The sequence below is a fragment of the Thunnus albacares genome, chromosome 5 (genome assembly GCF_914725855.1).
Source record: "Thunnus albacares chromosome 5, fThuAlb1.1, whole genome shotgun sequence".
NCBI lineage: Eukaryota > Metazoa > Chordata > Actinopteri > Scombriformes > Scombridae > Thunnus > Thunnus albacares.
Window position 1 is genome coordinate 9568574 of NC_058110.1, and position 12498 is coordinate 9581071.

A 12498-nucleotide genomic window follows, 5' to 3' on the forward strand; every position below is an offset into this window, starting at 1 on the left:
ATTTTATCCTCCAGATAAACAGAATTTTTAAAAAAACAAACTACAAAAATCACCAGGCAGCTGCAACTCTCAAGTTTAGAGACAAATATGTCTACGTACATCTGGTCAACATTTCCACAGACTTCCTGAATAGCACAACACTTAAATTCAAGAAAAGAAAAGATAGTATTAAAAACAATTACAATTAAACATGGTGAGGTGACAATGATGAGGTTTTAACATGACGAGTACAGATCCTTTCTTTATATCTAGATCAAAATCCGCCTTACAATCCACTATCCCCTCCACATTTAGATACAGCTATAAATCTACAAATCACAACTGAAAATATCTTCAAAAATATAATTTTATAATCAATAAATTATAATTAAGTTTTGTCTCTCTAAAGTCATGATAATCGGATAATAGGAGATCAAGAAATAACTTGTTTTAATCTTTTTTATTTCATTTATTACATTTTTGTGGAGCGTTTTCCTTACAAGATGCAGAAAATAAGTTGTATGTCAGAACTTTTTCACATTGCTTCATCAGCTTATTGCTTACTTGCTGCTGTTGCAAAACTACCAGTTCAGACCAAATACGACATTAGTCAACCAGAAAAACAAGTACTGATTTATCTCTGCTCTTTCTCTGAAAACAATGTTTGCACAGTATGTTATATTTAAACCTATAATCCGCATGTAGTGATTCATATACTCTACACATGTGCCGCGAAATAGCATTTTGCCAACAGAGTGATGTATTACAACAGCATTGAAAACAACCCATCTGCTTTGTGCTAAAGACAAAAGATGATCCTGTCGTTGGTACTGAAGGAAATGTTTTCAAAAGACAAGCAGATTCAGCTGAAATGAACGTTGCAGGTGGTGAGAGGTCATATCAACAACCAACCTTTTATCTGTGCAGTGGCGGACTCAGGCTTTCTCAGGGGCCCCACTTCACAATGTTTTTCTCTCATACATCCTAATTCTGCACTTCAATATGTTAGACTGAAGTGCAGAATGAACCCTAAATTGCATTTTTTCTATTTTTTCTTTTTATGCTCACTAGAAGGGCACCCATATAGAGCCTCCAGCTCACCTCCTTACAACAGCATCGTAGGGCATTGCATTACATCCTCTTCTTTTGAAGAGCACATAATATTTTCTCATTTTTGGGGGTTCTTTTCAGGGCACTATCACATTTTCTTCCACTGAAAGGGCACCATGAGGGCACTTCCATCCAGATGGTTACATATAGTGGCCCTCTATAGGGCATTTCAACCTGATTTACCCATAACTAAGACAGTAATTACAGAACTTTGGTATGTTTTCTCCTTTGTACGGGCACCTTAGGGGACATTTTATCATAATGTGGGGGCATGTTAAAGTGCACTTTTGCGGTATTTTTGGTCCTTGGGGGCACCAAGGGGGCCAGTTGCACCAGTTTTGAGAGGTGGTGCCTAAAATCTAATTATCAAGAGGTCCTTCAGTGCTCTTTTAGCTCTCAGTTTAATTTGCCAGTTGCATTAGTGTGACTTTGCACTTAACTTTTACCTAATTTGACTGTATTTTATGTGTTTATGCTTTTTGTTCTTCTAAAACTCTTGTATTAGTCTCAGAGTTGACTTCTGAACCTCTTGCATAAGACTTGTATTCTCACTGGGGCTCCATCTTTAGATAAAGGTGGTCTATGATGGTGAAATCACTTTCATTAGTTGCTGCAGCACTGGTACCAGCAGTATTCATTAAGCCTAAATAAAATGCATAATGAGAGAAGCAGATTGTTTCTTGAATAGTAAGTCCTTGTACTGAAGGATACAGTACAGCAAAATGTGCCCCGAGTAAAAGGATGTGTTATAAATGGTCTTGTTTCTAATACAGCAGGAAAGCGTAAGCAAGGAAACCAGGACTGGAGGTCATTAGAGAAATGTTTGCATCTTCCAAATGCATTGAAAAACCAGGCCAGAGCATTTTCAAATATTGTATATGCGCTGGTAATAATTGATGCTGGGAGAGTAAAAGCGAGCTGGGCACATATTTGCACATGATCTGGGAGTGTCCCACGGTTCACCCATTCTGGTGTAAACTCTCAGAGATATTGGGGAGTTGGTTGGTTTCCACTCTGCCTCTACACCCACGGTTTTGTCTCCTTGGCAACAAGACAATGATACCTATTATAACGAATAAGAAATTCAATATTTTAAAAGTTGGTATTATTACAGCTGCAAGACTTACACTGCAAAAGAGGAAGAACTCTAGTTGTCTCACTGTGAAGGAACGGATTGATGAAATTATTAAAATTTCATCATATGAGCACATGTAAAGAAGAATTCATAGTAGGTAGTAAACAACAGAGACATGGGTTCAATTTTGGTTGCATGTTAAACTGAACTTACAATAGAATGCAAATACATTAATTAATGATAGTACATTTTTCATGTCCATGGTTTTATTTTATGTTAAAGGATGTCTGTCTTTTGTTCTATGTAAATGTCCTGCACTGTATCTGCTCCCTGATAGCTACACTGCTCCAAAAATAAATAAAAATTTGATTTATAAAAAAAATTAGATATGCATGCTGTGCACCATGTCCTTCAATGCTCTGCTGCCTTTCAGTCTCATTTGCAGAAGAAATTATTAAATTCTGTGCACCAGCAAGTAAATTCCAACAATCGTGCACAACTAATAGAATCTACTTCAGCTGTCTTGGATTAAAAGAAGCAGAATTTTGCTTTTACTGTTTGTTTCTTGCAGCAGCAGCAGTGTGTACTGAGAGAGATGCAAATCAGCAATAAACTGAAATTACTATTTTTAATTCATTTGTAATCTGATGGCTTGCAAGCACCACCATCCTCTCATTGATAGCGACATTAGACAACAGAACAATCCAGCTTTTATGTTTGAGATTTTCCTGGCTTACCTCCAGGGTTTCATATACATTCCTGTTTGTGAGCTGACAGTCCTCCTGTCATATTATATCTGACAGCCTCTCTCTGAAACTTCAGGGATAACATATTGCAGCCAGAATGCTTTGCCTTTGGATGTACATTTGTAAAATGACTGACATTCAAACAACATGCATGTCCCTGCCCAACATACACACAGTACACAGAGGTTACGCTGGATAAGCAAATATACTCTTTATTTCTGTTTCATTTACAGATCTTCTATTTATCAAGCGGAAAAGAAAAATGCACTCCTTTGGCTTCTCCTCATCTGTTTGTCGGATGCTGTGCCATGATCATCAGTCTTGAGTAGATAGTGTGTGGAGTGATGCAGAAAATATATTGAAATAGGGTAGATTGATAGAGATGTTCAGAGAAGAGAGAAACTGCCAAAGCAAGCCCACCTTTCCATTCCCTTTTTCATTTGTGTTGTCATAGGTGTTGTGTTGTGGAACATACAGTATAAACCGCAGGAAGCTCCATGATTTAATTTACAGTATATAATGTTTCCTTTGTTTTCACTCACAGGGCCTGGAAAAGCGATGCATTGTGTTTTTTTGTTTTTATTTCCTCTGGTACTGCCATCATCTATTATATATAGTTCTTTTTCCAGTTTGCCTTCACTGGGCATATGTTGCCACCCCCCCTTTCTCTGTCGGAGACCCGGAGTGAATGTGGTCCCTTCTGCTGTCACTTTCAGCACACTTTACCCCGCTCCCCTATTTGAAGTTCTGTCATTGCCAGGCTTTGAACTGTCATTTGTGTTTTACTCTGCACACTGTTTGTCTCCAGAGCTTCGTCTGGTGTGAAATTGTCAGAGCCATAGGCCACATTTCAACACAGGGTTTTTATAATACGTAATGCAGAGAGCCCGTCTATGGACTGACACATTCAAGCATGCTCAGCAACATCGTATTTCAAAGCTCTGATGCTTTTTGTGCCCTTTGGATCTTTTGTTTATACATTTTTAATAAACTGTTCAGTGCTACTAACAGTGATGAAGGCGACCACAATCTATCAATTTTGTCCAATTTAGGATGCAAAAATGACCCTGAATAGATTACCCCAGATCTGTTTCCAGTGGTAGAAGGCAACTTCAGAAAATTACTCAAATACTACACCTTTACACTACAATTTTCAGGTGCTTTACACTTTATGCTATTTATACAACATCACATTTTTTATGGACAATGTCGTTTACCTCCTCATGTGAAAGCTGTAATTAGTACTAATTACTTTGCAGGTTAGGATTTTATTGACCAAACATGATCAAAATATGATGCGTTGTTGCAGATGAAACCACTGAGCAGCATATAAATACTTAAAATAACCTCCATCTTGACCAGCCGCAATATTGAAATGCTGCTCACACGATAATGTATCAGTACTAATATTATAAGATATTATAACGCCAACGGGGCATTCTGGATAATCAGTATTTTTACTTTCGATACTTAAGTACAGTTTGTTGATAATAAGATAAAATCTCAACTTACCATTTTGTAACCCATGTTGTTGTGTTTTAAACATTTAAATGTGTTTTCCTTCCATACCAGACATCCATTGCTTTCTATTAATTGCCTTACTATATGAAGATCAATACTCTTGAAACCTGCTTGACTTGTGTTATCCATCACAACGAACATTAAGTCTGCATTCAGTTTTTGTCAGTTACATTATTATTGTGAGGTACAGTGAGGACACTGATGACTTTTCAAATTAACCTGCACATAAACTGAATTGTTACAAAAAGATAATTTACTTGACTCGATGCTCACTGCAGTAATAACACACTTAAAGCCAATTTCAAAAGCTAGTTTCAAGAGCCTGCTTATTGTTATTCATACGATACAGAGATGAATGGAAACTAATGTCAGCCTGGGGAAAACACATCACAAAGTTTACATGATTTGTAGTCAAAGCTGCACTAGTTAATATTTTATATTAAGAATAGATTAAATGGATATGTGTAATGTGAAAGGGGTCACTTATAGTAACAAACTCACAGATTTATCTCCCAACTTTGCAGTTCCTCTGAGCTATCTCTAGGTTTTAGCCTTTTTTAGCCAATTGTTTTGGTTTTCAAGCCTGCAGATCCTGCTCTCATTAAGTTCATTTCCAGCAGCAGCAGACGGCTTTTTTCAGCGAGAAAGCTCTGATTAACCCACTGTACGCCACTTGCACAGCACCAAATGGCAGGCAAAGTTAGCAACTAGTTGGTGAACACAGTGAGGCATTTAGCAGCGAGAACAAGATATTTTTCTTAGGAGTTGGTGGAGCCCAAAATAGAGCAAAAAGGAGAGGGAATGTTGATTATGACTCCAAACTAATACTAATATTGATCCATGTTCCCTTCTATGTCAAATGTAAAAAAATGCAGCTTTAAAGAGCTAAAACCTGCAATATCACTTATATGGTCCCTAATTTTCATGCAGGATATTGACCTGTAATGGAATATTCTTACATTGTGGCATTACTGCTTTTACTCAAGTAAGGGATCACAATACGTCTTGCACCACTGCCTGTTTCTGACATCAGTGACGGACAATAGATGCAGGATTTTTTATGTAGCTGCCTCCCCAGAAATAATGCAGCCACGCTTTGTAAATAATGTTGGTTTTGGTCCTGTGACACAGCTCTGTGTTTCTGTTGCTTTTGTACATCAGGCTCATAGTCTGGGCATGAAGCATCCACTCAGGATTTTCAGTGTGCTATAGCTGTGCTTGTTAGCCTAATAACAACAGCAGTGCCAGTGGCTGGTAATGACTGGGACCTCAATAAGTCTCCAGTTGATGAAACCAACAAAGTCCTCTGCAGGAGTCCACTTGTTAGAAGAGACCCTGGGGAAAGATTTTTAGTTACCACAGTGATGGCTGGGTGGGCTGCTGGTGAGAATTTTGCAGCTTGAAGTGTCACCAAATATGCAGTCTGTGCTTTGTTTCCCCCCGAGCACTGAGCAAACAAGCTGTCTGCTGTAGCTGCAGTGGCTTTACCTTGTGGCTACAAAGATTTCTGGGAGTTGTAATGGTACCTTGGCTGAGGATTTCATTTGTGTAACATGAGGCATATACTGTATCTGTATAATACTTTGATTCTAAAATATGCTGTGTTGATGATAAGGAAGGAAGTTAATTGAATCCCTTAATATTTTTGCCAATCTCCACTGGCACGCTCTTAAAGATTCAGGCTGTGCACCTCATTTGAACTGTGAAACTTTATCATGTATGCACAGGGCTCAATGTTTACAAGTGATGATGAAACAAGGGCACCTCCAGCTCAGAGACGAGGTCCAAATGTTTCAATTTCACCGCAACATAAGCAATTAGCAAAACGCTTAGTAGTATGCTCTCCGCTTTCTCTCTCTCTCTTTTGCCCCTTATCGGCTGATCTCCCTCATCCCTCGTGCCAGTAGGAGATGAATATGTCTTCGATGTCCTTGGATTCCTGTCTTGTAAACATCATAGGAAGTGAGCACTGTTTACCGGTGTGCATGGCAGGCAAATAGCCAGCTCTGTCTCTTGCACAGTTTGTCCTGTGGGGCCAAACTCACCTTGTTACCCTTTTAATTAGTAGGAGCAGTTAATAGTGCCGGCCGCTTCTGCCACCTCAGCACTCTGCTTCGACTTCAAGAATCCCTCCGATCAATAGCCAAGAGTTGAACTGAGACAGGGGTAAGAGGAAGAGGAGGGGTTATTGGAGGAGCTCAGGTAGCTTCATGATGATTTTTAGAGAGAAATCAAACAACATAGTATTTTCTTTGAAGGAACCTCTGGGGTCTGTTTATCAACAACTATCCTTTCTTTTTATTCCTTGTACATTTGAAAGGATAACAAGGTCTTGAGATTCTTTATGCACATTCCTCTCCCTCAGATTCTCCTCTTCCACATTTCCTCTCCCTTGAAAATGAGTTTAATCAAAAAGCTAAGGGTTAGCTCTGCAGATTCTATTGTACCCTTATAAGCTTTCAACGGCTCGCCCCCTGTGCTCATTTCTTTTCTTGTTTTGATTTAAAGATGCAGTGGAAGTACTTAGCATTTAGATGACATGCTGCTGGAGAGGTGTGATGGATCAGCGGCTTTTCAGAGGACTGAATTTCTTCGACAGCGCCAGGGCTAGTCGGCTGGTCGGACAGACAGAGCGACAGATCGCAGGACGACAGGCCGGGCGGGCAGCGGAATACCAAGTCTGCCTCGCTGCTGCAGAAAGCCTGGCACAGCCAAGAGGAAAGCAGCGGCTGCTGGGAATGCCAATGCGCTGCCCAGACTGCCGTCTCGCCTTGGCTCCTCTGATTGGCTAAACAGACCATTAGCTTCTTGATTATGATTAGCCGAGTCATTATCTACACAAAAGTGGCTCATTCACCAATATTAAGAAGGGAAGGGAGCTGTTTTCAAGGGGAAAACAATGTGTTTTCATGTGTTCTCCTAAAGATGAATGTAGGAGGCAGGAAGTTGTTGCTCACAGAGAAACAAAGTGGGACACTGTTTATCACCCGGCCCTACAGCTAACATGATAAAATGTTCTATCTGTGTAATGCCATTGATGGAAGAAAGGAAAGGTCTCTCACTCGTTAATGTGGATGATGAGGTGGCCATTTCTTGTTCGTATTTTCCTGCCGAGGAGAGTAGCGATGTCCTCAGAGTATATAAAAACTGGGAGAGAACAAAATAACCTTCCGCTTCCATCATCTCGCCTTAGATATAATTGGAAGACATGCCATCTGTGCTTTTAAATGGACATATGCTGCTCTGTGTCCAAGGCCAACTGAGGGAAAGTTGAATAAAACGTTAGTGAAGGCTGGCCCTCTGTTCCACCAATATTGACCTTCTACTTTCTTTTCCAGCCTTTGCCCAAGGAGCCGTCGTAGGATGCAGTGGAGAATGGCAAGTAAGTGACTTTTTAATGATGTATTTTATTCTAATTTGCATGCTGAGTGTGTAACCTGGGTTCAGTTGACTGTGACACACAAGAAAACAAAGACAATGCGATTGCTGCATATTGTGGAAAGCAAGGGAAACTTGATGAACAGCAGAAGCTGTGCCTCTTCTAAGCTGTATAAAGGCTCAGAGCTGGAATGAATCAGCCATTAGTGTCTATTCATCATGCACTCTCTAGTGCCGCACTCACCACTGAGCTTAAATAAAGGTCATCCAGGACTTGGAGAAGACACAATGGAATCCTTCATTTCCCAAGATGCAAAGTCACTTTGATGTATCTATAAGCAAAAGAAAATGGAAATCGGGGAGTTATTGGAAGTTTTGAAATGCATAAGGATGGAAACTAAAAAGCCCCACTGTGGTTACATCAAAGGGAGAGACTTCTTCAAATGTCCACATTTTCTTTTAGTACAAAGGTAGAAAACTGATATTTATGGAAGGATGTGTGAGACAAAAGTGTTGAACAAAACAAAAAGCCACCATTTTAAAAAAATCATTTCCTAAATGCCATAGTTACAGATTCCTTTGATTTGATTGCCTGCCTCACATTCCTCCAAGTCGATCGATGGGTAAACTAGACTCCGGAGCAGGTCAGCTCAACTCTGCTGGCAGGTTAAGCTCACTTCCACAAACATATTTCTTCTCTCAATAAAACAAGGAGTTCTACTAGAGATTTAGCTGAATTCCTCTCCTGAGTACATGACCAAGTATCTGTGAAGCTTTTATATTCTGCAAAACCACGGGCATTTGGAATCTGCATGCTTTATGTCTCCTAGCCAATATTCTAAGATTGATTTTCCTTCTTCCACCGAGAAAACAAAATGAATCACGCACAATTACCAAGGACAGGGAGAAAAGGGGAATTGGGGGCGTCATAAATATTTATTTGCCAGCCCTGGGAATTTGTGCAATTCTGTGTGGATTTGCCAACTCATATTTAAGTGTCTGAATGATTTATATGGGCAGTCCTTGGTGTCACATTTGTCCACTGTCACCCTGAATCATTTATGTATTAACATTTATGTATTTATCCATATAACATATTCATGGCCGAGTTCTATTATCATTCAAATGGGTTTCTTGATCAAATTAATGGCTAAATGAAGTCATTAACTGCAGAATTTCAGTGGAGGTAAAATGTATTCCATGTGGAAAGGAATATATTAGTGTGTACACTTATAGACGCCATCCCTGTAAAGAATTACTCATAAAAGTTGTTTTGTCAAAGACATTTTGTGAAGGAGGAGCTAGAAGACTGTCCTTAAATAAATCCATTTTCAAACATGGAATACGTAACATTGCTGGTTTCATAATGGCCTTTTGTCATTCATCCATAGATGTCTGTGATGTAAATGTTACATGATGGTATTAGTCAGAAGTGATAGAAATGATCCACACTGCTAGCACCATGTTTGCCACCTGCCATTGGAAAGGTAGCGAGGAAATGTTTAAAATGTAAAAATATGAAGAAACAAAAGTGTTTTCTGTTGTCTCGTAGCCTCTGTCACTGATTTAAAACACTATTTTGCTGTTGAAGCCTTAATCTGTGACCATTGTTAATGTGAGGGACGTTCAACAACTACTCACAGTGAACCCCCTGTAACATTTCTCATTACTTTCATCATTTATTAGATACACAAACACAGGCTGAGACGTTAAATTGGGATTCTCATTTAGATCTTAATTTGCGCACATGCTGTCTGTTAAGTGTTTAGTTGGATATTTATAATTTCTTCCATGTAGTTGGCATGGATTTTTTTCTTGCCCCTCACTGTGAGAGGAAAAGCATTTTTATAGACTGATCTGATGTGGCAAGAATCTCCTCTAAAGCTTAAAATTGGCACATTCACAGTGTTTTATGGTTTATTAAACTGTTTTTATTTTCTTTATGCATAAGAAATTACTAAGCAGTTTATTAAATTTAATATTTTGCTCTCAAAAAGGTGGAAGACATTTGTTTTGTCTTAACGTTACTGTGATAATATTCAATTCAGATATGTACTGGAAGTTTTACTATGTTTACTGCTGTGACTTTAACACAAAAGTGACTTAAGCGCTTATTCAGACATGAGACCAACATGTAAAGTTGTTGTAAATCACATTTACATAACAAGACATAATGATTTAATTTATCTTATTCTTGTCTTTTTCTTCCATTCCTCAACAGGTTCATTGATGTCCATGCTACAAAAGGAACTGGGGCCAATCACTACACCAGAACATTGTGTCCATTCACCAACGAGGCTCCCAAACTTTACACCAGGCCTGACCTCCAGTAAAAAAATAAAACAAAACAAAAAAAAAAACCCAGAACATCTCCAATCACCACAGTGAAAGGCTTTCTGCTCTTCATTTGGTCCAGACACTTCTGAGAACTCTGAGAAGTCTCAAGTGAGCAGCACATTGAATCTTCACCACAGCCAAATTTACGGACACATCATAGAACAAAATCCCTGTGAGGAACAGTTATCAACAGAGCAGTGGATTATTCATTAAAATACATTCTTTCTTTTTTTTTTTGTTAGCCACTGTCAAGTCTGCAGGGGACAGCTCCTTGAAGATTTTTCGAACCTTTGTGGCTTGATTTAGACTTGTCAGAAGGTCTTTCAAAAGTCAGTCCCTTCATCTTCTTTACTATCGCCGCTGTGAAGCCGTCCAGGGTTATAAGAAAGTTTCTTTAATGACAGCTCGCTGCTAAAGAGTCATGACTTTACTGAGGTTCAGCCAGGCCACCATATCGTCCATTGGATTCTAGCCTTTATCACTCTCTCTCATTTAGCTGGGTGAAACTTTACAAAATCTCTGCATACACACAAAACGGACATTGTGAAATAGCATTAAAGTCTACTGGAATGTCACAGAAGAGGAGACGACAGAAATGAGTTGACTGTCTTTACTCAATGAATGAAGGTCACGAAGGTGAAATGTGGACATTTTGGATGACTTAGCTTGTAACTTATGTTTTTTTTTATGTGGTGCCAACATAGACTAGAAGAGTAGTTTTTGTCAATGAACCTCACATATCATGTACACACCATCGGGAGCATTAAGCAGATGTGGACCCCCGGCTCATTTTAATGGTCGATACTCTGTGTGTGGGCGTGTGTTTGTGTGTGCATGTTTGCATCTGCTCTATGTTCATGTGTGAATACGTGTGTGTGCTTGTGTGCCTGTGCGTGTGTATGTGTGTGTGTGTGTGTGTGTGTGTGTGTGTGTGCACATCCAGAGATACACTGTGAAGTAAGTCATATCCAATGCATTATTCATACTATTGTATATTTTTGGGACACACCCAGACCATCTGGTAAAAAGAAGCATTTGTGATTTTACAGATGTTTGATCTCATTTGAATCTTCACAGATGAATCCTGAGTTTGCCTTTTCTTCTCTTTCTGGTCTTTTCTTTAGTACATAGAGATATTTATATTGGGGAAAATATTATTGAAACTGGGGGAAGATCTACAGTATGTCACATAAGTTAAATTCTGTAATTAAAATCAATTAATGTGTGATTAAATGTATTTCAGAATTCTTGTCTAAATTGACTATATTTTGATATGAAATGTTTTGCCCCGCTGGAAGTGCTATTTGCTGATTTCAGATGCTTGATATATTTGAAATTATATATATAATACTAGTATTATTAATTGAATATATATATATATATATATTTCAATTAATATATTTTATGTTCTGTGGGTCTTATTCCAATAAGTTAGAGGAGTAGTTGAAGAAAAGGAGGAGCACAAGAGGAATCCTTCTGAGAGAAGTATAAGAGGTGCACACAATAACACGAACACCAGGAAGACATTTCAAAAACAACAAAAGCATCTGCTACAATAAAATACAATCCAAAATAACACAACACACAAGCTACAGTGTGCAAGATGAATTAACATCTCTCTGAAGCAGTCACAAAAACTAGGCCTCACAGTGGTTTGTCTTGTAAGGCAATTGCATTGAATTGCATTATACTGCACAGGTGTTCCTGTTAATGTGTCAACACCCTGTTTTTTTCATTTCTTTGTACTAAAAATCCTGCACATCTCCATCTTAATGTATGCATTTGAGGATATAAAGAGAGTCTCTGCTCCCGGGAGCTGCAGAGTGTAAATTTGGTGTGTATGTGTGTGTTTTCCAGGTCAGCAGTGGTCTGTGTAGTGAGAAAATACCAATTTCCACTTGATCCCGTACCTTTGATTTCATGCTGCCTTTATTCATCGCTTCTTTGGTTTGCGCTCACCATAAATAAATTGTCCCTTTGATTTGAGTCACTGTCAATGCAGGAACTGCTGCTACAGCTGCACTCTGCACAGTTTTGGCAAAGAAGATCAGATTTTAGTAAAACATAAATAAGGACAGAAATAACCATAACTGGACCAAGAGATTCAGTTAGGCTTGTAAAATGGTCAATATCTCAAAAATGTTAAAGTAGCTTTTGTTCTTCCAGTTGTAGCACTACGTCTCAAGCTCTGGTGCAGTGTGGTGGAGGGACGATAGGGCCCCAAGCTGAGGGCGTGTCCTTAAATTGTTTTGACTATCAATGCCTTTTGTGGTCCTCAGATTCTCTGTATAAATATTTTATACATTAACTGTCCTTGTTTTGAAAAAGGCTTTGGGTTGAAAACTACAAAAC

The 12498-nt window shown here is 38.8% G+C and overlaps 1 protein-coding gene across 1 annotated transcript in view; it reads left to right on the top strand.

The window, feature by feature from the left end:
• The window catches only part of tafa5l (TAFA chemokine like family member 5, like), a 51836-nt gene extending 39863 nt beyond the window's left edge, over positions 1-11973 (top strand). The window contains exons 4-5 of the mRNA XM_044350653.1: positions 7770-7813; positions 10031-11973. Coding sequence (XP_044206588.1) covers positions 7770-7793 — 24 coding nt within the window. The 3' untranslated portion in view covers positions 7794-7813; positions 10031-11973. The remainder of the gene's footprint in view (positions 1-7769; positions 7814-10030) is intronic.
• The last annotated feature ends 525 nt before the right edge of the window (positions 11974-12498 follow it).